This window comes from Miniopterus schreibersii (genome assembly GCF_964146895.1).
Source record: "Miniopterus schreibersii genome assembly, chromosome: X".
NCBI classification, from domain to species: domain Eukaryota; kingdom Metazoa; phylum Chordata; class Mammalia; order Chiroptera; family Miniopteridae; genus Miniopterus; species Miniopterus schreibersii.
This window is the reverse complement of record NC_138104.1, coordinates 28,944,069-28,967,735: the sequence shown is the minus strand read 5'-3', so window position 1 is coordinate 28,967,735 and position 23,667 is coordinate 28,944,069. Positions and strand designations below refer to the sequence as shown.

Here is a 23,667-nt window from a genome sequence, read left to right as displayed (position 1 = left end):
GTGGGAAGGCTAAGAAAGACTGCTTACTTCGCCAACGCATAAGCCAGCCCTGCCTGGGAAGCACTAATGGTTGGTGCACATTCTACAAGTACTTGATGGGCTGGTATCTCATATCCATATTTATCAGGACAGTATCTAAAATTCTGTTTCATGAATGAATGAATTATTCTTCCCTATACTGGCTGTTGGAATTCTGCCAAGGCCACTCTTTCATTCATTTTAGTGAGGTCTTATTTTTGAAGTTGCAATTGGGACTTTATTGAGCTTGAGTAAACAAAGATTCTACAGTGAATATAACCAAATATCTGTGGTGCTGTAACATAGAAGTGTCTGCTGAAAAAATACATGGCAGCTGGATATGAAGTACCTGAGGCTCTACTTTTTAAATTAAGATATAACTTACATACCATAAAGTGCACAGATCTAAGGTATATAGCTAACCACATTTGTCTACAACCATTTAACCACCACTCAGATCCAGCACCTCAGAAGGAGCCCTCATGCCTCTTTACAATAGAGGCTGCCAGGATTCTGATGAAGTTCCCTTCTCGTGTTGGTGATTTTAGAAGATATTTTTATTGATTTTTAGAGAGAGAGGAAAGGAGAGGGAGAGAGGAAGAGAAACATTGATGTGAGAGAGGAACATCAATTGGCTGTCTCCTGCACGCCTCCTACCAGGCATTAAGCCTGCAACCCAGGCATGTGCCCTGACCTGGAATCGAACCAGCAACTTTTTGGTGCATGGGATGACTCCCAACCAACTCAGCCACACTGGCCAGGGCATGTTAGTTATTTTTAATTAGTGCTTTTTACCCTAAAGTGGGATAACATCACTAAGTGGGATTTTTATGGCTCCTAGACTGTCTCACTATTGGCATTGCTAGCACCTAGGTCTGTCCTGGAGTTGTTAGAACTTGCATCTAAATCTCAAGCAACTATGGCCTTTGTTGCAAGGCACTTGCTTTTTGGCTCATGTTGTCAGCCCAAGCAGGTTCAACAGGACATAGACCCAGATCTGAAGCAACTGGAAAAAAAAAAAAATGCCTTTGGTAAAACATAAGAGAAGAGAAGGCAGAATGGCACCTACCCACACCAATGACCCAACTGAAGTGGTTGTGTTTTGTTGGCTTGTTTTGGCTTCATTTTTATTGTAATTTTACTTATCTAATGAACTTTAATAGTAGTGCATAATCAAAATAGTAAGGTTAACATCTGTGTCAATAAATCAAGCTTACAAGTTGGGTATGCTTATCCTTGGTCATTACTCATCCTTTGAATATAGTAGGCACTCAATAAATATTTGTTGGGCTAACCTACAACTGGGTTTGAAATTAATATTTGAAGTGTAAAGGCGTTACTAACTTGTACATGTCACATTTTTTTCTCTTTTGTTTCTCCCTCAGCTAATAAATCCACCTTCCCCTATTTCCAAAGTAAACCTTAGCTGTCAATCAATGTGGAGCATACGTTAGTGGTGGCTGTATACTCCCACAGAAAAATCAGTTAACACAATTATTTATTGGTCTCTTTTTGTGTGCAAGACACTGTATGAGGCATTGTGGGGAGAAACAAGGGGATACAAATAGATATGCCCTCTGCAGCTCCTATGTCAGCCTCTGTAAATATTTCCCTGGTTTGAAAATAGTCTGTTCATTCAGAGAATGGAGTTCAAAGCTTGACCTTGCCACTTACGGAGAGCCTTTGGGCAAGTTACTTAATCTCTCTGTACCTCAGTTTCTCATCTATAAATCGGGATAATAAAAATAATTGCCTCATCTCTCTCAGAAATCAATAAATAAAAAATTTTAAAAATAACTGCTTTATATGGTTAACATGAAGAAAAAAATGAGTTAATACATATAAAGAACTTAGAGGATCCTGAATCATAATAAGCACTACTGAAGCATTTGCTTGTTTTATACCCCCAAGGCTAAAGCAGGCCTGTTATTTCAAAACATGCCAAGAACTGAACTGTGTGGTGCAAGATATCACTTATTTGTAATACTCAGCATAGCCTTACTCTGGAATACAATCATGCACCACTTAACCATGGGGATATGTTCTAAGAAATATGTCATTAGGTGATTCCTTCATTGTGTGAACATGATAGAGTGCACTTACACCAAGTTAGATGATATAACCTACTACACACCTAGGCTTATAGTATAGCCTATTGCTCCTAGGCTACAAGTCTGTATAGCATGTTACTGTACAAAACAAAACCAGATTAAATCAAGCACAAGAGAAAATGATGCAAACAAGAAACGTGGTAAATGCAAGATGTGTGAGGCTTCTGCTGGTGCAAAATGGCATAATGTTTTACAGCAAATTTTTTTATAAGTAGAAAGACCATACTCTAATATAACAATAAAAATATAGTATAGTAAATACATAAAGCAGTAACATTGTCATTTATTATCAAGTATTATGTACTGTACATAATCATATTGCTGTACTTTTATATGACTGGTAGCTCACATAAAAGTAGGCTTGTTACACCAGCATCACCACAAATACGTGAGTAATGCATTGTATTATGATGTTATAAGGATTCTTCAGTTGGGTTATAAGAATTCTTCAGCTCCATTATAATCTTATGGGATCACTGTTGTATATGCAATTTGTTGTTGGCCAAAATGTCCTTATGCAGCACATGACTGTATCTTGCACCCAACAGCAGGTGCAATTTCTGAGCTAGAGAACCAAGTAGCATAAAACTATATTATGAGTTTAGTCTCTGGAGTCATACAGACCTAGAGATGTGGTAAGAATGCAGGCTTCCCCACTCACTAGCTGTGTGCCCTTGAGCAAGTTACTTAGCCTCTTTGAGCCTCAGTCCTTTCTCTGTAAACAGGCAAATACCACATACTTCATAAGCTCATTGTGAGGATTTAATGAGCTTGTACATTCAAAGTACTTGGCCCAGAGCTTGGTAGCTAGTAAGTGCTCATTAAGCATTAGTTATTATTGTTGTTTTTTATCCAAGGTTGCTATAAAAATTAAACGAGAAAATAAATATAAGGCATTTAGCTCAGTGTCTGGCACATAGCAAGAATTCAACAAATGACCCTTCTCTTCCTTACTCCTCTCCTCTTTCAGCTTGAAAAATTTGGTAAGTTTTATTTTGACCAATTGACTTGTGTTCAAGGGAGTGGACAAAGCTGGTGCAGCCAGCTACCGAGTATCAGAATCTAAATGTTATTAAGACAAAGAGCTGTCATGCAATAACCCAACCATGCTGTTATCAGTCTGCCATCCTTCCTGTTTCTCTAGGCAGCCTTTCCTGATGTCAACTCAACCAGTTAATCTCTCAGTCACTTGACATGTGGCTATATATACACACAAATATGTGTGCATGCATCCTGTGCTACAAGCACTTACTGTCAAGTTTATCTGAGCACACTATATGGTCTATATGAAATGCTGAAACTATGTTCAAGTTTCGATGTGAGGATCTAAAAAAAAGCTAGGAACATGAAATAATTCCTTGAAAAATATTTATCTGCAATGAAGATATATAGTGTTTTACAGTTTTTCACATGCTTTCACATATATTACATCATTTAATCCTTAGGACAAACTTGGAGGTGGGTATGGCAGGCATCATTATTACTCAAAATTCAGAAGAAGAAACCAAGCCTCAAAGAAGCTTATTGACCTACTTGCCAGAGATCACTTTGCTTATTAGTGGTGAAAGAGGGCTTGAAACCAGGTTCTCTATTCTGACTTCAAGCACTCTCATAATCATCTATTTTTTTGGAACTAGGTATTGCATACTTAGGATTCAAAATATCGCAATAACCATTGAATGCCATACCACACCACCCTTATAATCAGTGTAAAGAATGGGACATTTTTATAAATAGAGAAATGAAGGTACCTACAATTACAACATTGCACTACAGACGTAGTGGTGGAACTGGGTTGAAATTCTTAGTCTAGGGTGTGATCTTTTATTCATATGATGGAATATTAAGCTCAACTGCATCACTAATATTGGAAAAATTATTTTTTTCTCTTCCTCTTCTTCTCCCCCTCCTTGCTTTCCTCCCTCTCTTCTCTTTCTCCTTCCTTCCCTTCCACCTCTCTTTCTTTTTCTTTTTTATTAATCCTCACCTGAGGATATTTTTCCCATTGCTTTTCAGAGAGAGTGGAAGGGAGGGACAGAGAGAGAGAGAGAGAAACATCGATGTGAGAGTGACACATCAGTTGGTTGCCTGCTGCACGTGCCCCAACCGGGGCAGAGAATTGAACCTGCAACCAAGGTTCAAACCTGGGACCCTTCAATCCAAAGGCTGACGCTCTAACTACTTAACACACCAGTCAGGGCTGTTTTTATTGATTTTAGAGAGAGAGGAAGGGAGAAGGAGAGAGAGAAAAACATCAATCAACTGTCCCCTTCACGCCCCCTAATGGGGATCGAGCCTGCAACCTGGGTATGTGCCCTGGGAATCGAACCTGTGACCTCTCGGTGCATGGGATGATGCTTAACCAACTGAGCCAGGGTATCTCTTCCTTTCTCTTTTATTTCTCTTCTCTTCTGTCTTTCTCTCTCTCTCTTTCTCCTCTCCCTCTCCATCTCCCCCCTTGCCCTTACTCCCTCCCTTCTTCCTCCCTTTCCTTCTTTCTTTCTTTGGAAACTTGTTTATTTTCCAAATAATTCTCACCATTTTTGAGCTGATGAATCCAACGTTTCCTAAGTTCTTCTGTTGGGGAGAAGACATAGAGAGGCCCTTCATCATATACAACCTGGGACAATGGACACACAGAATTTAGCAATTAGGATTCAGAATAAAAGAAGGAAGACCTTGACACAGCTAATCTTAAATTATAGCTTTGTATATTCATAGTGGAAAACAAATAAAGGCAGGGTCTACAGTCAGCAGCTGGGCCGAGGTCATGTGAGTTATCTGTGGAATCCACAAGCAATTCATATCCAGGGATGTAGGACTTACAAGGTCTTAGCTTATTGACTACTAGATTTTCTTGACTTATGTTTCAATTTGTGAGTAAATTTAGATCATAATGTTTCCCTTAGCCCATGTTGGAGACAGGATTTTCACTTACCCAACAAAGGTTATTTTATGATCCTATTAAGCTCTGAGCTTGTATAAAGAATTGAAGTAATGATTTATATAACTTAAGTCTTGGTTAGTACATATGAATTATTCACTTGGATAATATGGAACCAAATTTTAACTCTTGGTTAGTACATATGAATTATTCACTTGGATAATATGGAGCCAAATTTTAACTCATGACTAATTTACCCCTCACTGCCTGTGGCCTCCCCTTGCCAATATTAGCCAAAGTAAACCAAACATGGAACCACAAATCTACTTCAAAAAGAGTAAAGTATATGTTAAGCACTATCATCAAGTCAAAGAGTCAAATTTTTTTTTAACACCTCACTGTGGTAGCTGTTGTAGAGGTGTATAAAAACATATTAGATGTTTCACAGACTTAATAGACCTCACATAGTAGATTCTAAAGTCAAATGTAAATTAATTTTAAATTATCTGCTGCTTAGCTTTTTCTAGTAGCCCAGCCAAACAACATCATCTTTGTTGAAACACAATGGTAGCAAAACTATGTCTAAAGCACTCCTCCTTCACAAATTTTATAAACTTTGATACAGTCAAGGACATCAACAAGATCCTTTTACATTTTTCTTTTCGCTTGTTAGTCTTGCTGTGCTCATCAATCCATGACCTAAAGCCCCCTCCCCTGAGACTTTCCACTTCCTTTTCTGGCTTTCACTGTTGCAGAGGCTGCTATATTCACAAGTGGACTACAGAGTTCTCAGGACATAAGCAAGCCAAATTGAAGATCAAATATCTTGTTCTCCTTTATGACTTACGATGCAGCTACCAAACATATCTATGGTTCTTCAGTTATCCCAGACTAGAATAGAATTTAAGTTTAAGTATAAGTCTAATAAGCCTTCCCCATACTGAACTTCCTAATACTCCTCCCCTCCCCTTTTCTGACTTTTCAACCCACATGACCACCATTAGACAGATATGCAGAACCAGAAGGAAGTGAAATGCTCACTCGACAAACAGCACATCTTTCTCAATGCAGTTATCATACACAAGATACACCACAATAAAAGTAATGCCATTATGGAGTCTTTGAGGTGTAGAGACTAAAATAAACTATGTTAGAATGGGAAAACAGAAAAGCAAACACTCATATATCATGCCAGTCTCATTTCTCAGTGCAGCTTCCTTGTTCACCTCATCTTTTGTTTCCTAGGACTTAGTATCCTTCCCTTTGCCCCACATCCCATTCCTAATTATTACATTACAGGTCCCTTTGAGAGCTGGTGAGACAAAATACCTCACCTGGAAGGGGTAAGGGAACCTTTCAATTATTGAGATCTGCTCCATTTCACCAGACTCTTCACCCCTTCTCTGTAATGAAAGAAGACATCATGGTTATTGGTTGATGCACTGTTCTTTCCTGGATTTTCTTTGGTACTGTGAGCTCTTTGCAGTAAGTCCAGAAGGCTCTCCTGCACAGACAATGCAGATTCTTAGTGACAGCTTCCTATAACCCAGTAAGGACACATATCCATAGGATCCAGCACATACTCATTCAAAAAAACCTCAGGCATCTCAAATCATTGTGGAAAGGGATTTTACTCAATAAATGATACTGGGACATTTAACCACTAATATTGGTGATAGTGGGAGGAGTTAGGTAGCCATTTCATACCATACACCAAAGTAAATTCTGGATGGATTCAAGAGCTTAATATAGAAAATGAAACTGTGAATGACTGAGAAAAAAAACAACTGACTATATAATCTTGTGGGAGACAAGTCCTTTCTAATATAATGGTAAAAGAACCACTAAGAAGAAGGTGAACTATTTTAATGACATAGACTTTAAAACCTGGTATGGTAAAAACACCGTAAACATAATTCACAGATAAATGAAAATCTGGAAAAATAATTTCAACATATATTACAGTTAAATGCTTAATATTCTTAATATATAAAGATCCCTTTAAAAGTACTAGGATTAAGGTAAATATTTTAATAGAAATATTAAATGGGCAAAAAATTAACAGGCAATTTGCAAATGGAAAAATATAAGTAAGCTGTAGTCATATAATTGTTCAACCTTATGAGCAACAAAAAAATAGTGAAATAAAGCAGCAATGAAATACCATTTTTCTTGGCTGCCAAATTAACAAACATTTAAAATATCTGGTATTGAAACAAATGTAGAGAAATAGATATTCTCATACATAGTTGTAGGAGTATATTAAATTCAAGTTCCACTTTTAGAAAACAAAATAGAATAAAAAGATAAATATAACCAAAGTGCATAGATCTCATAAAGAGAAAACAAAATTTTACTTCTAGGAAGTTATTAAAAGAAAATAACAAAAGTACTTAAAGATGTATGCAAGGATGGTCCTTCAACATGGTTTATTTTTTTATTTTTTAAATATATTTTTATTGATTTCAGAGAAAGGAAGGGAAAGAAGGAGAGGGATAGAAACATCAATGATGAGAGAGAATCATTGATCAGGCTGCCTCCTGCATGCCCCCGACTGGGGATCAAGCCTGAAACCCTAGTATGTGCCCTGACTGGAATTGAACTGTGGTCTCCAACATGGTTTAAAATGTCAAGTATTTGGAAACAAATTACAATACAATATATCCATGATAAGGAATACTATGCAGTCATAAAACTTATGTTATTAAAGAGTATCTATTGCCATTGAGTAAAGTTTTCATATATTATTAAACTGAAAATGTAGGTTGCGAAGAAAAATGTGTAGTATGATTCTATGTTTTAAATATATAACACATATTAGTGTGGGTGTATATGTTGCTAGTGAAGAAAAACATACACCAACATGTTAATAGTTGTTTTAGCTGGATGATGGGGATTATACATGATTTTTTCTTTTTTTGTGCTTTTTTATATTTTCAAGAGTTTCTATAATAAATATTCATTACTCTTGTAATCTGGAAAAAATAAATGACATTTAAAAATTAACTCAGTAGGTGGTATGCTATGAGAAGAGGCTATGGGAATGAGAGAATAATAAGTGAGCTATTTAAAAAATCTTATCTGATTCACAGCCCTAGGATTTTGGCTTTCAGACTAACGCAAGCTTGTAAATCTGATCCTGGTAACCAAGGGAGTAAAACCAATCATCTCTGATCAGTTTTAAAACTTGATATGATGCCATCTTGAAATCTGTGTTACAAATTTTCCAGGGTACAGGAATTGTTTTGCATATGGGAGAAAGATGCTGAGACTCGGCAGAATCAATGCATGGCAGAGTGAAGAATTTTATAAAGCTTTTTTTGTATTCCACATTGCACAGCCTCACCAGTTGTTTTTGTTTTGTTTTGTTTTGTTTTTTACAGAAAATTGAAGTGTTCCAAGTTTCTTAACTGCTCCCCCACCCTCCCAATGGTCTTTACTTACCGGAATCTGTCTTTCAGGAGGAGGATTTTTTTCAGGAACCACTGTTTCAACGCAGGTGATCTTCTCAACATCTATTGAACCCTTCTTACTGCCTCTTCTCTGAGAAAGAGAATGAGGAAGAAAATGGAGAAAGAGTACAGATGATGTGTTGTGGAATTGCACACCTGAAACCTGCATAATTTTGTTTACCAGTGTCACCCCAATAAATTCAAAAAAAAGGAAAAAAAGAGCAATTAAGCAACCAGATGATTAGATTTTGTTATCTACTCATTCAACATAGTGAGGTGATATCCACACTTTTATCAGGGCATGTCATTTTGAAAAAACAACAACTTCCAGATCTATTAATTTCACCTTTTTTTTTTTTTTTTTACTACCAGAGGGAAGGCAAATACTATGGAAGAGTGGATGACTGTGTGCTTTTATAACAAAAAAATAAGGAAGCAATTTTCAAGTCTTGGATTTCATTCTCAACAATCATTTAATGAGTGCTCACCAATCGCAAGATACCGTGGTAAGATTTCCCCCACGGCTTCTTAGCACCTTTGAATTTTTGTTTCCACATGGCTTTAGCTAATTCTAGGCTAGGAAAGATTTTGCTGAGTTTAAAATGTACTTAAGTCCCTCCCACCTTTCTCCTCCAACCAAAAAGCCTCTACCTCTTCCCCAATGAAGATCTAAGGCCAAGTCCTTGATACTCAGGTTTCACAGCAGAGAAACTTACCCCACGTTCAAAATCATACTCATAGTAGGAAAGTTTGTGCGCGGTCAAGAGAAAGAGGCGTTTCTTGAAGTTTAAAGGTGATGTTTTCTTTTTCTGCTGGGATCGCTTCAGAAAGATGCTCTCCAACATCACTGTAGCCATAGCTTTGTCCTTCTGGAGCTCACTTGTGTGCTGTTGATAATGAAAGTTCTTGACAACCAGCACATGAATTCTCATCCCTCCTGGTACCCCCTCAGCTTAGACACCTAGTTTCAAATGGAAGAGAAACTTGCAAAGCTAACAAAGGACCTTCTTCCTACCCTGATGTCCTCCTTCCACAGCCCCCCATCTCTGTCAATTTTCAGGCATAATAGATGCACATTGTATTGGGGAGATTGCTTCTACATTGTAAGCTCATATAAACTGAGGTCTTGTATAAGGCAAGGAAATGCTCTGGATGTCAAATGACATGTACCTGTGTGCTTGGTAATGTCTAGAGGCAATTATATACTAACCACTCTTTTATGATAAGTGCAGAATCTATGAACAGCAAAAGTCTCTGTGCAGCTGTTGACTCTGATATCCCCCAAAGAGATAATGCAGGTGCCAGAACTCCACCGAGGCAGATATTGGACTTTCAGTTCCCAGTTTCCTAGATGGTGAATGTAATTTTTCAAACATTGCCCTACTGGAGTCTATACAAGGGGTCTAATAAGGATATAGAGGCTGCACCTGCAATTATGGATGAATACTAACTGCCACCCAACCGATTTTGCCCATCACCCACTGACAGAGCTACAAATAAAAGAAGCTTTGTTCTAAAATTAAAAAACAATTTTGGGGGAGGGAGTTGTCTTTGTTTTTTTGGCTCTCCCCCACCTTTTTGCTTAGATTAGTTCTTAAACAGCACCATGCAAAAATAATATAATCATCCTACTCTTATGAATGACATCTCTTATCATTTATAAAAAGTAACTTGTTTAGCCTCTCCAAACTTACAGAACCCCAAAAAGGTTCAGTTTAGATAACTGAAATACAGAAAGGCAAAGAAAGTTACAAAAAGTCACCATTTTTTAATTCACATAAAACAACACTTCATATCAGTTATTCACTTAAAGTTTATGCAAGATCTTATATTATGAATTCCAAACCTTCATTAGAAATATAAAGTGAAAATATAAATACCGTCACAAAAACAGAACACTAATTAAATACTGGGGGGAAAAAGTCACCACTCCTTCTCAAGTTTGTTTTGTGGTGGGTTTTTTTCTGGGGGGATTTAGTTTTAAAACTAAACTCCTTATGCTTTTGGTGGCACTAGGGTAGCAGAATAAATAGTCAGCAGGTTTTCTGCTTATAAAGCACCGGAAAGCAAGGGGGTGGTTGTTATTGAAGCCTGAGGGTCTCCACACCTTTCTGTGATGTAGGAAAGTTTATTATCATACTCGGGAGACAAAAGTAGGTTAAAGGAACAGCAGGGATATTCAGAATGATCTGGTCTGTGGATGCCATTGGCTTCTGGGGGTGGATTAGTTCATGGTTTGTAAATAATCTTTCAGAAAGAAAAAAAAGGACAAAGAAGCAAACCTTTCCCCACACCTCTCTTCTCTGACTCCCTGGTTTAAGCTAAGTGAAATAAGCCAGGCAGCGAAAGACAAACATCACCGATCTCGCTTATACGTGGAATCTAAAGAACTTAATAAACTGATGAACAGAATAGATTCAATGACATGGAAGCATAGATGAGACTGACGAATGTCAGAGGGATGGAGGAGGGCGGGTGGGGGAGGGGGCGAAAGTAACCAAAGAATTTATATGCATACACGGACAATGGTGGGGAGAGGGACTGGGGAGGGGGTAGGGACGGGGTGGAACGGGTCATTGGGGAGAAAAAGGGACATCTGTAATATTTTAAACAAAAATAAAAATAATAAATAAATAAATAAATAAATGGTCTCTCAGAGGAATGACAAACTCTAAAGAGTTTACAACCAATGAGAGTCCTTTCTAACATTCACATTCAGCTCAAATCCCAGAGATTTCTTTTAACATTAAAATTATTTATTTACACAGAAGTAGTGGTAACCAACGAATAATAATCTTAACTCATGGAGATCCCTGTAATATCACATTTGTTCCCATGATGAATTCTAATTAAGTACCTCTTCACAATCAAAGACTAAAATTACATTAGACAAAATAAAATCCTAAAGAAATTGAGTAGCATAGCCAGTAAATTGGATCTGAAGCTTTGCAACAAACAATGTCTGGTTATGCTTTTTTTTTTTTAAAGCTGAGTAAAGCACATCCAGCATTTTGTCTTTGGTTTTGTTGCCAACTCTTGGTAAATACACTCCCTGTTCAGACCCAATATCTGCTTCAGTCTTGGTCTCTGCTTTTATTTCCTATAAGACAGGTCCTTCTGGAAGCTGCCTCTGCTCTTTTTCATTTTTAGAACAAATCCAGTTTGTACAAGAGGGAGCCTTCCTCTCTTTCAAGTGTCTGTGTTGGGGTAGGGTTTAGTGTTGGTCTAAGTATGAGGAAGTAAGTAGGCCTCTCACTAGCCATCGCCCCTGCGAGAACAAGGGGTGAAATGGCCTGTACCCTCTAGATCATTGAGCCAGGGGATTACCAGGATTTCCATGGCCTGTTTACCCTTTCTTTGACTGCTCTTCTATTTCCTTGTGATCCAGTCTGGAAATGCAGCTTGAAAATGTGGCAGTTTTTCCTTAGTCACCACTGGTTCATCCAGCAATTATGTGAAAGGAAAGGTCTCCATCTTTATGACTTCCTGAAGGTTGGTATGTAATGGACACTGTGTGTTTGAGAGAACTTGTGGAGTCTCTTTGGATATGTATTGTAGCAGGTCCTAAATTTTTTTCTAGCAATTTCAGAACCCTACAGAGTCTATTTGACCACAAAAGATGCACCGTGAGAGCTGACCCTGCACTTCACTCAGGGGATGTAAGTAGAAATAACATGAATGTTACAGACACTGTTGTTCATATAGAGAAAGACAGAGGAGGAGGAAAAATAATAGAAAGACAGAGCTCTTCATTTAAAATATAGAATTCCAACATTATAATGTACTCTTTATTAAACTACAAATGCAAGGATTTTCATGTGGCCTTCTTTTGCCTCCTCCCAGCTCCCTATGGAGCAGCAGAATTCAGAAGGAGTTCAGCCATCTTACAGACTGCAGTATGGCAAGGAATTAATATATATAGCACTCACAGGATCAGTAAACTAAATTGCCCTTGGCTCCTACCTTTACTCATATTAAGATAAAACAGTATTAGGGACAACACCAGAGCAAAATTCAGAAAACTTAATAGCCTGTCTATGATTGGGAAGAGTCCAGAAGATGCTAGTTAGAAATAACCAGTTATTCATAGTTCAAATAACTACTTAGCCAGAACATCCAAAAAGCGGTGCTTTCTCTTTATTTCTCCTTTAGAGCATTACTTAATTGCCCAGCAAGATTTTGGCCATTCCCTTTTATCCTCAGAGAAATGGAAGGGATCTCCTCCTGTTTCAGTGCAGTCTATTTGTCAGGCATTTTACACGCATTATTTTATTTATTCCTCACAACAAACAGGTGAGAAAAATGAGGCTCATGGAGATTATGTGATTGCCCAACCTCAACCATTTATACTCTACAATCCAAGCTGTTTCTGTGGTACTTCATTGCCCCACAGAGGGATTGTTTTTGTTTTGTTTTTGTTTGTTTTTTTGTTTGTTTGTTTGTTTTTGTCTTCACTGAGGTGTGATGCCATCTACATCAGTATCCTGTCATTTCCCATGGCTATCATCAAAAAGCAGTTGGGACAGACCCCTTTTCATCTTCCAGGAACATTTGGCATAAGAGGAAATGGTGTAAGTACAGGGGATAAGAGGATTGTGGAGCACTTTCCTCTGTAATAGTCTTCCAGTCTGGAAAAGATGATTTGTCCTTGTTAACTATCAATTGTACTTTTTCCCACATGAGGATTCTTTTCAGTCCCTCCAGGTTTTCTTACATTTTCCTTTAAATCTTCCACAGGGAGATCCTAACTGGTGGATTCCTAGAGTCACTCACTGTTTCCTTTTCATTGTTCATGGGATAAAAGCTCTGGGGTTAGGTGGAATGCCCACTTTTTTGTCCCTTGGGTTGTTATCGCTTACTGTGGATGTAAAACTTTGAACTTTCTTTTATATTATGAAGTATTGCAAATAGACAAAAGTACAGAGAATAACATTACACTCATGTACTCACCACTTAGTTCTACGGAGTCCTAACATTGTGCCGTAATTGTTTCCGGAGGTGGGCAAGTGGGTAGGGGGGAATGGAGACAGGAAGAGACTTTGCTAGGGATGATGAGCATAAGTAAGCAGTGTGCAGATAATATTTTACTGAGTTTTACACTTGAAATCTGTATGGTTATGTGAAACAACATCACCCCGTGAATTACAAAAAAGAAAAGAAATATGATACTGTCCATAGAGTAAAAACCTTCTTGTGTCTCCTCCACAATCCGTCTCCTTCTTCCTTAGAGGTTAACAGTATCTTGACTATGATGTTTGTCATTCCTAGGCATGTTTTTATATTATTACCATATATGAAAGTATTCATAAAAGATATTCAGTATTGCTTTGCATGCTCAACATTTTTATATAAAAGTGGTATATATTCTTTGACAATTTGCTTTCTTTCTTAATGTAATGTTTTAAGATTTATTTATCTTGGTAACTCTAGTTCATACATTTTTAAAATTTTTAATTGAATTTATTGGGGTGACATTGGCTAATAAAACCATACAGGTTTCAAGTGTACAACTCAATAACATATCATCTGCACACTGCATCGTGCGCTCACCACCTAAAGTCAAGTCTCTTTTCGTCCCCATTTACCCCCACTTTGCCCTCTTCTACCTCCCCCCACCCTTCTTTTCCTCTAGCTATCACCATACTGTTGTCTGTGTTTATGTGTCATATTTCTTAATCCCTTCACCTTTCTCACCCATTTTAATTCACTTTTATATGTGAAAAATATTCTATATGATGACTACATCACATTTTATCCATTCTCCTATTAGTGGATACGGAAGTTGATTGTTTTCAATTATAAGCAATGCTGCCATGAACATTATTGTACACATGACATAATTTTCCACTCTCAAAATGAATTCTCGCTTATTCAGACACAGTGGCAAACCCAAGTCCGGCTTATCTATTGGACTATACACTTTGTGTTATCCCTCATTCCCTCCTTACTTCTATCTTCCCAATGCTGTACTATGAAATCTGATAGAATTATCTATCAACTATCTCTAATTAGAGTATAATCGATGGACCAAATTTAGCGTACAAAAAATCTCTTCTCAGTCCCAAGAAGCATCTTTCAGGTTCTGATTGAGATTTTAATTGAGAATGTCCTGGCCCTAGAACCAGAAGAGAAGTCTTCTTTAAAATATCATAACCATAGCAACAAAGAAACTTAATTACTGTTGTTAAGTTCCCAAAAAAGCTCTATTCAGGTCCTAGTGAAACTTAATTATTTGATGATAAACTTCATGGTTACAGCTACAGGTAACCAAATTTATGGTGAAGACTTCCAGACAGAATCAGATTTCTGGCTGCATGCTAACTAGGGAAATTCTCATCTGCTGTAGTCATTTCTAAGAGGTCTCAGGGTTCTGGTTCTTCTTTAGCATTTCACGTTAACATTTTACATTTTCTTCTGTGGTTTTGGAAACTTCTGGGTCTCTGGAATTCATCATTTCTTCTGCCCCACACCAGAAACAGTAGATTCTGGCCAAGTGATGATGAAAGGAGAACCAATCCACAAATTTACACTCAGCATCAGATTGAGGGTGACTGCTGGAGGGTCCATTTTTCACTCTGGACTTGTGTGCTCCTTTGGCTTTTTTTTCAGTTTTTGTTTTCCCTGGTTTAAACATTTTATTTTTCTTTCATATCAAAATAACATATGTTCACCATCGAAAATGTTTCAATTATAGGAATATTAAAAAGAAAGCATCAATTATAAGCCCATTATCCAGATGCATTATTATTTGGGCATATTACCTTTCATTTTTTTGGTGCATTTTTCTTATATTTAAGATCATATTACACATACTATTTGTAGTTTGCTTATTTTTCTTAACATTACCTATCTATCTATCTATCCATCCATCCAATACAACTTTCCCCCAAATATATAAAGTTCTTATTTAACATTAATCCTGATTATTTTCCTATGATACTGGGATCTCTAAATAAGCATCATTTACCAAGTCAAAAGTATGTGCATTTTGCATTTTGAAACATATTGAAAAAACAGTTTCCAGAAATATTGTACTAATTTCTATTCCCATTAGGAGTTTTTAAGAGCCTTCTTTCCCCTACTTTTGCCTCTTTTCTGCTCCATTTTTATTGATCATTTTTTACTATTTTTATTGCAAACTAATCTGTTTTCTCATTGAGCCAATGATCTTAAAACTCCATTATATTCCAACTTTCAACTTGTCTAAAATTTAACTTATCTTGACTCCTTAGAATTGCCTTCTTCTAGGAATGAGCTAATAGACTATAGTTCATTTCCTTTTCAGGGAGGCAAGGCAGTAAGATGAGCTACTCCTTTAGGTTCAGATGACCAACATTAATCCTAAGGGCTTCTGGTGATGGCTCTCAGAGAGTGAGATGGAACGCCTGAAATTAAGGCTTGTGTTTCCAATGCTCTCTGAACACCCTCAGTCAGTGCACATGAACCTCCATAGAAACTGAAAGTTACACGTGGCCCCATTTGTTTCAGGGTCCTCAGAGGAGTTCTCTCTCTCCCTCCCTGATGGCTTTATTTGCATAACCAAGCAGCTTTGGAGTGAATTAGGTCAAGGTCTGTCTCTAGCTTCTTGTTGAGCACTGCCTCGCTGAAAATTCTAGCTCTCTCTTATTCCCAGGAGTTAGAAATCAGATCTTGGCATCTTTGGGTGAAAAGCAGCAGATATCTATGGACTCTGTGGAAAACACCCAAACTAAAGCATTCTACCGAAACCAGTTTCTTATACCTAAGTCCTTATACCTAAGTCACTTCCTGGTATAGATCTAGTCCACTGAAAGGAAACTCTGTAGGAAATTTGCTCAAATGGAAATAGTAAATCATAGTGATGTTAATTTAAAAATTGTGCCAAGAGCCCAGCTGGTGTCTCAGTGGTTGAGCATCGACCCATGAACCAGGAGGTCCCCAGTTTGATTCCCGGTCAGGGCACATGCCCAGGTTGTGGGCTCAATCCCCAGTAGGAGGTGTGCAGGAGGCAGCCGATCAATGTTTCTCTCATTGATGTTTCTCTGTATCTCTCTCCCTTCCTCTCTCTCTAAAATCAATAAAAAATGTATTTAAAGAAAACAGATTAAAATTGTGCCAAGATCCTAGAAGTGAGTGGAAAGTTGTACTAGTTCTCATCAAAAGGATTCTAAACAAACACATCACTAGACATAAGCAACAGGAATTTGGGCTTTAACACAAGCATATAGTTTAAATAGTCTGAATACAAAAGGGGTCAGAATAGAGCAGATAGGGCTAGCCTTAAGGGATTCTGTTTCGGTAGAATGCTTTAGGTTCCATGAGTATTTGCATTTTGTGGCTTATGTGGAGGGTGACATTGTTTTATCATATAACTGAGGCTCCAAAAAAGGCTCTAGCACCCTTGGTTCAGAGGCTTGGCATGCAAAATGAAGGAAGGAGCAGAACTAGAGCACAACTAACAGTACAGAGGACAGCCCTTGAGCTGGTAGGCCCTTGCCTCTGAGTTTTTGTTACCGCCTTGCCACTGGGAATGTACAGCGTGTGATAGAGATTTGGAGCTTGGAGAGCTGGGTGGCCTGGAAACTGGACTGGGATTCCTTTTGGAAGTTCAGCAGCACATCCAAGGATGTCTTGGTCAGGGACAGCAATCCCTTTTGTTCTAAATGCCACACCATTTGCTCTAGGCATGCTTTCAGGGGACAATGGCAAATTTCAGGCAGAATAAAAATAATAGTAAACACTAGATATTAGCACTTACTAATGCAGACCCTATTTTGACTGCTTTATATATTGTAACGCACTTCTGAATCTCAACAATCCTACGGGGAAGGTATTAGGAAAGTAAGTAGAAAGGGAAAAGAGCACGGGAGAAAAGGGGCAAGAAAAGCAATTCAACAATTATTTATTAAGTGCTAACTCTGTTCCAGGGGATGTGGTAATGAACAAAATAAAGGAGAGAATAAAAAAGAGGGGCTACAGGTAGAGAAAGAAGGAGGAGGGGAGAAGGGCGATGGAGAGGAGGAAGGGAGAGGAAAGAAGAGAAATGATGAAGACAAGAGAAAAGAAAGCAGTGCACATGGCAGGCAATAGTAGTAGGAAAAACCTCAGGGGTTGGCCACACAGTCTGGGCCGAGGCTGAGGCTGAGGCTGCTTTCTTCAGGCCCAGTCTCTTTCCCCACTATTACCACGAGGTTGGTGCACACAATCCATCCAACAAGCCATCTCTAAGCTTGGTAACATTCGCCCCATGCTGCCTAAGGCAGGTAGCTTACCTAAACCTTGGTTTAGCTGGTGACTTTCCCCAGCTTACAAAGGTCAATGGCCTATTGTGGCATGTGAGCTTTTACTGTTTTGTCAGATAATCTACCTCTTAAAATTTTTTCCTCTAAGGGTCTCAATGACACAAGTACACATTTTGGGTCTTCGAGCAATATTTGACCAAAGGGCTTATTTTTATCCTACTGCCACCGATAATATTACTTTTCAGCCAAGTTTTGCACAGGTGCCCCTTTACAACATTTGCTACCTGTTCGGATGATCACCTCATGTCACTTTTTTCTTTTCCTGTTCCCCCACAACCCTCCTCAGAAAAGACCCTTACAGTCTGTTCATCGGAAGGGACTGCCAGGGCCTTATGCTGATGACATTCCCACCCTCAGTCAGCCTCCTCTGCCAGCCGACTATATGGCACCAGCCACGCTTTCTCTCTGGCCTTCAGGGGTCCCACAAAAGGTACTTGTGCTGCTACCCAGCCCCTGCCATGCCCCAGACCCACCTCAGTCCTGACTTAATGCAGGTAGCTTCCCAGATGCATTGAGATGCCAGGACTTTGAAGGTGGGACTCGATCTCAGAAGGCACTGGTCCTGGAGACATATTCTTACAGTCCAGAGAGGAAGGACAGTCTGAGCAAACCCCACCCTTTCACAGCCACTCAGTTCCCTTTTTTTGTTTCCTGACTTAAACCAATGCCTTTTTTTTCTTCTTCTCAGCAGCATGGTATCTGGTTCCTTGCTGCTGTCCCTATTCTACACCCCCCCACCCCAGCTGTCTCCGCCCTTCATTTGCTTGGGACCTCTGACACTTCTATCTTCAGTCCCCTCTGAAAGAACCTTTCTCAACATTACAGGCACCACTGAGACTCTAGATGGGGCTCGGTTGAGCAGACAGGTCGTCAGGCCCACCTCCTTAAGGTAAAGGGACAACATACCTAAAGGACTATGGAGATGGCCAGCAGAGGGAGTGGAGACTTACAGGAGTAAGAAGAGAAATGCAGATCCACAAAGATAAAACAAAGGGACTAAAGGGGAAGAGTGCCTTGTAGGGGAGGGGAATGTCCGGCCCTCAGGCCCTGTGTGTATATGTATACACGGCCCATGAAATCATTTAGTCTGGCCCTGCCAAGGCAACCACAGGTGGGAATTCAATAAATCTAGGAGCTTTTTTCATAGCTAATTTTTAAGTTGATAATTTTGTATGGCCCTTGAATGATGTTATAAATATCCAAATGGCCCTTGGCAGAAAAAAGTTTCCCCACCCCTGCTTTAGAGTCTCATGTCCTCCAAGGCAGAGGAGACTTGGGTCACACAGTTAAATTCAACAATGAAAGATGGAGAGTGCTCACGAAGGGACCCCAAAGTACAGAGCCTGACAGAAAGAGAGACAAGACTTCCTCCTGCTGAGTCATTTTCTAAGAAAGCATTTTTTCTACAGATAAAAATGTCCAAATGTAAGCCCACACAAAGACTTGTGACCTTCCCCATTTTCTGTGGATGTTAATTTTTCTCCCTTAATGAGTCGGCCTCAGGGATTAACTCCTAATTTACTCCTTTCTCATTAATCCTATAAAAATATAAACCAGATTAGGTGTTTTAGGTGTGTTACTTAAGCCTGAACATATCTTCAGCCAAGTCCGATCCTACATTCCAGCAGATTTTCCTAGGAAATACAGCCAGTACTGGCTGCAGACTAGGATGGTGGCAGAGGCCCTGGTGACTGATCTGCTTGCCCACCTTACCACATCAGGCACTGCCATGTTTACTTGACCCAGGTACTATATCCTAATGTAAAAACAGATCACAGATCCCACTAGAAGTCAGTCAGAATTTTTAAGTCAACAGGACATTATTTAAAAAGCATTTGTAGGATAGTACAGTGGTTAATCCTCACATCTACATAAGATAGGTGGGTGACAAGTGCTGTATGATCTTCTTATTTTATTGACAATTTATATACTTCCAACTAGTCACCCCCAAACAACTCTCACCTGCCTGAGAGTTGGTCAGACATTTGCCTTTGCTCCCCTTTTCTTCAGTCAGATTCTATTTGTTGCCACATGTCCTGTCCCTTCTCAAGGTGCATCTTGTGGTGAAGACTGGGGATTGATAGGCATACAATGGGGGGATCTGGACAAGAGAGAACAGGATAAGGGAAAGGGGAAAGTAAACCTAGATTCTTAACCTTCTGCCCACAAGCATTCCTCTAACACACTTGGCTAGATAGACAGGACTGCACCTGAACAGTGCAAATAAATGGCCTAGTGTTGCCTCAAATGATTCACAATGTAATATAAGGTTCTGTGCTTGGTGCTATCATGTTCAACATTTTTATTAATGACTTTTGAGGATTCTATAGAAAGTAGCCTAGCTAATCAGTGAATGGTGTGAGGCTGTTGTGAGCTAGAGGGGGTGAGAAAACCAAAGCAGTTTCCCAAAAGATCTTGATCACCTGATGTGATAAGCCAAATTCAACAAAGTGTATTTTACTAGGGCTAAGTGCCACATCCTATAATTGGGCGCCAACACTGAACTTCAAATGACCCAAGTGAAAGTGGGGCAGCAGTAGCACTTGTCAAAATGGTTCAGAAGCTTTTGCTGATAGTAATTGAGAGAAATGTCATGTCAATAACATGGCTGCCAGAAATTACAAGGTGATATTAGGCTTTCTTGCAGAGGAATGTGAACAGGCCACCTACTCTGCAAGGCAAGGCCATATCTAGAATCCTGTGTTCAGTTTTTACTGCCTCATCTTAGGGAAAATTAATGAGCAGGAACATGTCCAAAACAGACACCAAGATTGGTGAAGGGAATGGAAACCAAAAACCATGTTATACAAAGTGTGATAGAAAGAACTAAGAGAAGCCATGTTTACCATCTTCATATTTCCATGTTAATATCTAAAACCTCTAGAAACTCCTCAAAGTCCAGTGAGACTGCCTAAGAAGAACTTGGAGAGAAGAAAATGTTGTGAGACTATAGGCTGGCTGTTTGGCAAAGAAAGTTAAGAAACATAGCAAGCAGTGGTAATGTTTTCATTGTCTTATTCCCAGGGATCATCTAGCAAAAAGGGAATGGGATGATCAGAGAGTCAGTTCGGGACTCATGGGTGTTCCTGGAGGGTTATGCAAGCAGAAGACCATAGGCTCTCATAGTTCCTCAGCCCCTAATCCACTGGCACCTCCTCCTGCGTCCCTACCCAATTTTCTCTTCCCATCCTCCTCTACCCTGCAGATGCCTCTGCTTCCCCTACATGATGTTGTGATTAAGTGCAAGGCTGTAGTATTAGACTACCTGGGGATCAAATTCCAGCTCTACAAAATAACCATGTGTGTGACTTTGAGTAAGCAAATTTAATGTCTCTTGTGCCTCAGTTTCCTCACCTGTTAAATACAAATAATAGTATAAACTGTGTGGGTTGTTAGGATTAAAAGAAGTAGTATATAAGACAGTTAGAAAAATGCTTGGCATATAATAAATGCTCAATAATTGTTAGCTGTTATAATTACCAGGCCACAAAAATCATACTGTATAATGAATGGTAAGGGAACCCAGGCTCTGGAGTCAGATCACCTGTGTTTGTATCCTGGCTCCACTAAATATGTTAACATTTGGCAATTTTTAAAAACAGCCTATGGCCTGCAAACCAATGTTGCCCCAATAAATTCAATAAAAAACCCCAGTCTATGGCCTCAATTTCCTCATCTGTAAGATGAGAATAATAGTACTGCCTACCTCTTAAAATTACTGTGAGAATTTTATGAGGCAATCCATTTTAAGTACCCTGAAGTCTTTCTCTATTAGGTTTACTTTTTTGAACTAGCGCATGCCTTCTGCCAGATGTCAACAAAAGAATGTCCAAACCTATAGGAAAGTTTTATTTGAGCCACAATTTTGAGGACATATCCAGAAGCAAGATGTCAATGGATTGAGAAAATGCTCCAGAGAATGGCAGTTTTGTATTTCTTTTTATGCATTTAGAGTCAAAGGAGAGAAAGTAAGGAAGGTACATGAAATCCATTGGTGGTCGATAGGAGGAAGGAGAAAGCAAAGCAGGGAAATCTCTAGGATTGGATAAAAAGCAAAATGGAGAAACACATACTTCTTTTATGTTGGTCGGTACAAGATAGTTAATTAACATTTATAGCACATAGAGATGATATGTGGGGAACAAGGTAACAATTAAGGGTTCTGTTCATGCTCTAGTGGTCTTGTGCTCTGCTGCCTGTGGTTGTGCCTTCGAGGGGTCTGGAAAAGAAAGTTACTCTGATATTTTATTTTATTTATTTATTTTTTAATATATCTTTATTGACTTCAGAGAGAGGAAAGGAGAGAGAGAGAGAGAGAGAGAAACATCAGTGATGGGAGGGTGTCATTGATCTGCTGCGTCCTGCACGCCCCCGACTGGGGATGGAGCCCGCAACCGGGGCCTGTGCCCTGACCGGGAATCGAACCCTGATCACCTGGGTCCTAGGTCGACACTCAACCACTGAGTCACACCCGGCCGGGCTTTGATATTTGAGAGGTATGTTATCCTACATGCAGAAGAATAATAGATAAAGATTGACCTTTACTGAGGAAGCTATAGGTCTGGGACATGACTACTAGCCATGATTTGCCCAGTTAGGAACTTGTTTTTTCAATGGCAAAACACCACATGACTCTTTTAATAAAATTTATCAATATTCCAATGATCTAATAAATACATATATAACAAAAGTGAAAAAAGTAACTATGGTGAGATGATGTTCTTCCCCAAAACTCCTTGCTGTGAGGTGGTGGGTGAGCAAAATGGGGAAAGGGGGTAAAAAATCATAAACTTCCAGTTATAAAATAAACAAGTCCCTGGGATGTAATGTATAGCATAGAGACTATAGTTAAGAATACTGTATTGTATATTTGAAGCATTCTAGGAGTCTTAAAGAAACACTGCCATTTTGTTCATTCCTCCACCCACCCACTGACACTTCCTTTGATCCACCTTCACACCCAACTAACTCCAATATGGCCTCTAGGGAGGGTTCCATGTTAGCCCTGGGACTTGCTGGTGCCTCAGTAAACAGACTGAAATGTTTAAAGGTGCAGTGCCTTCGTTCTTCTAGATAAAGAATGATGTTGGTACTGGCTGGCTAAAGAAATCTGTGCTGGAGGCAGTCACTTTAGTGTCCCACCCCTGCGACCACAGACAGCAAAACACCAGCAGGTCTGGACAGATACCTTGGAAAGCTTAATAGTGACAGATAAAGGACTGATACAACTCTCAGGACCTTATGGAAGAAAGCGTCACTAAAAACAAACAGCAAAGAGTTCTTTTCCTGAAACTTGGTTTTGGTAGAAAGATAAGAAAAGTAACTTTTCACTCTCCATAAAAGCTTCCTCCTCTTGGCTTTGCCTGCCCTGAATTCCCTACCCTCTTTGCCCCGGGAATTCTAATGGCTAGGTGAGCACAGCCCAGAGCAGATACTAGCCACCTTGAATAGTTCTTCACTCTGTTCCACCTGGAGGATGATTTTAGTAGCTGAGGTTACTCACTCACTTTTAAACAATGTCACTTGCAGAAACTTATAGCTATAGTTGCAGCCCTAAAGGTGAACATATACCCAATTATTCTGTCCTGTCAGATAAGATGCAGAGAAGCTGGAAATGGGTAGCAATGTTTCCAAGGACCCCTTAGGAATGCATTGAAAGGAGACCCTGGAAGCCATTTAGGAAGTTTAGCAAAGACCCAAAATAGACTGCAGACATTAGTAGGAAATGTCATTCTAATTCAGCCAGACTCAACCAGTAGCATAGCATTTAACCAATCCCAAATTAGCAACTGTTACTCAGATAAATCTTACAACAATCTGATTGCAGTTAACTCTACCTGAGACTAAAATAAAACCCTAGTGCGCATGTGAAAAAAACAAAGGGAGAGAGAATATAACACAGCCAGACTATTGAGACTTGG

At 39.1% G+C, this 23,667-nt stretch overlaps 1 protein-coding gene across 1 annotated transcript in view; it reads right to left on the bottom strand.

Moving 5' to 3' along the window:
- BTK (Bruton tyrosine kinase) overlaps nucleotides 1-18,349 on the bottom strand; it is a 31,527-nt gene extending 13,178 nt beyond the window's left edge. Inside the window, exons 1-5 of the mRNA XM_081125602.1 lie at nucleotides 18,220-18,349; nucleotides 9,182-9,352; nucleotides 8,458-8,556; nucleotides 6,348-6,416; nucleotides 4,668-4,749 (exon numbers count right to left, since the gene is read on the bottom strand). Of these exons, the coding sequence (XP_080981728.1) occupies nucleotides 4,668-4,749; nucleotides 6,348-6,416; nucleotides 8,458-8,556; nucleotides 9,182-9,322 (391 nt within the window). The 5' untranslated portion in view covers nucleotides 9,323-9,352; nucleotides 18,220-18,349. The remainder of the gene's footprint in view (nucleotides 1-4,667; nucleotides 4,750-6,347; nucleotides 6,417-8,457; nucleotides 8,557-9,181; nucleotides 9,353-18,219) is intronic.
- Between the last annotated feature and the right edge of the window lie 5,318 nt (nucleotides 18,350-23,667).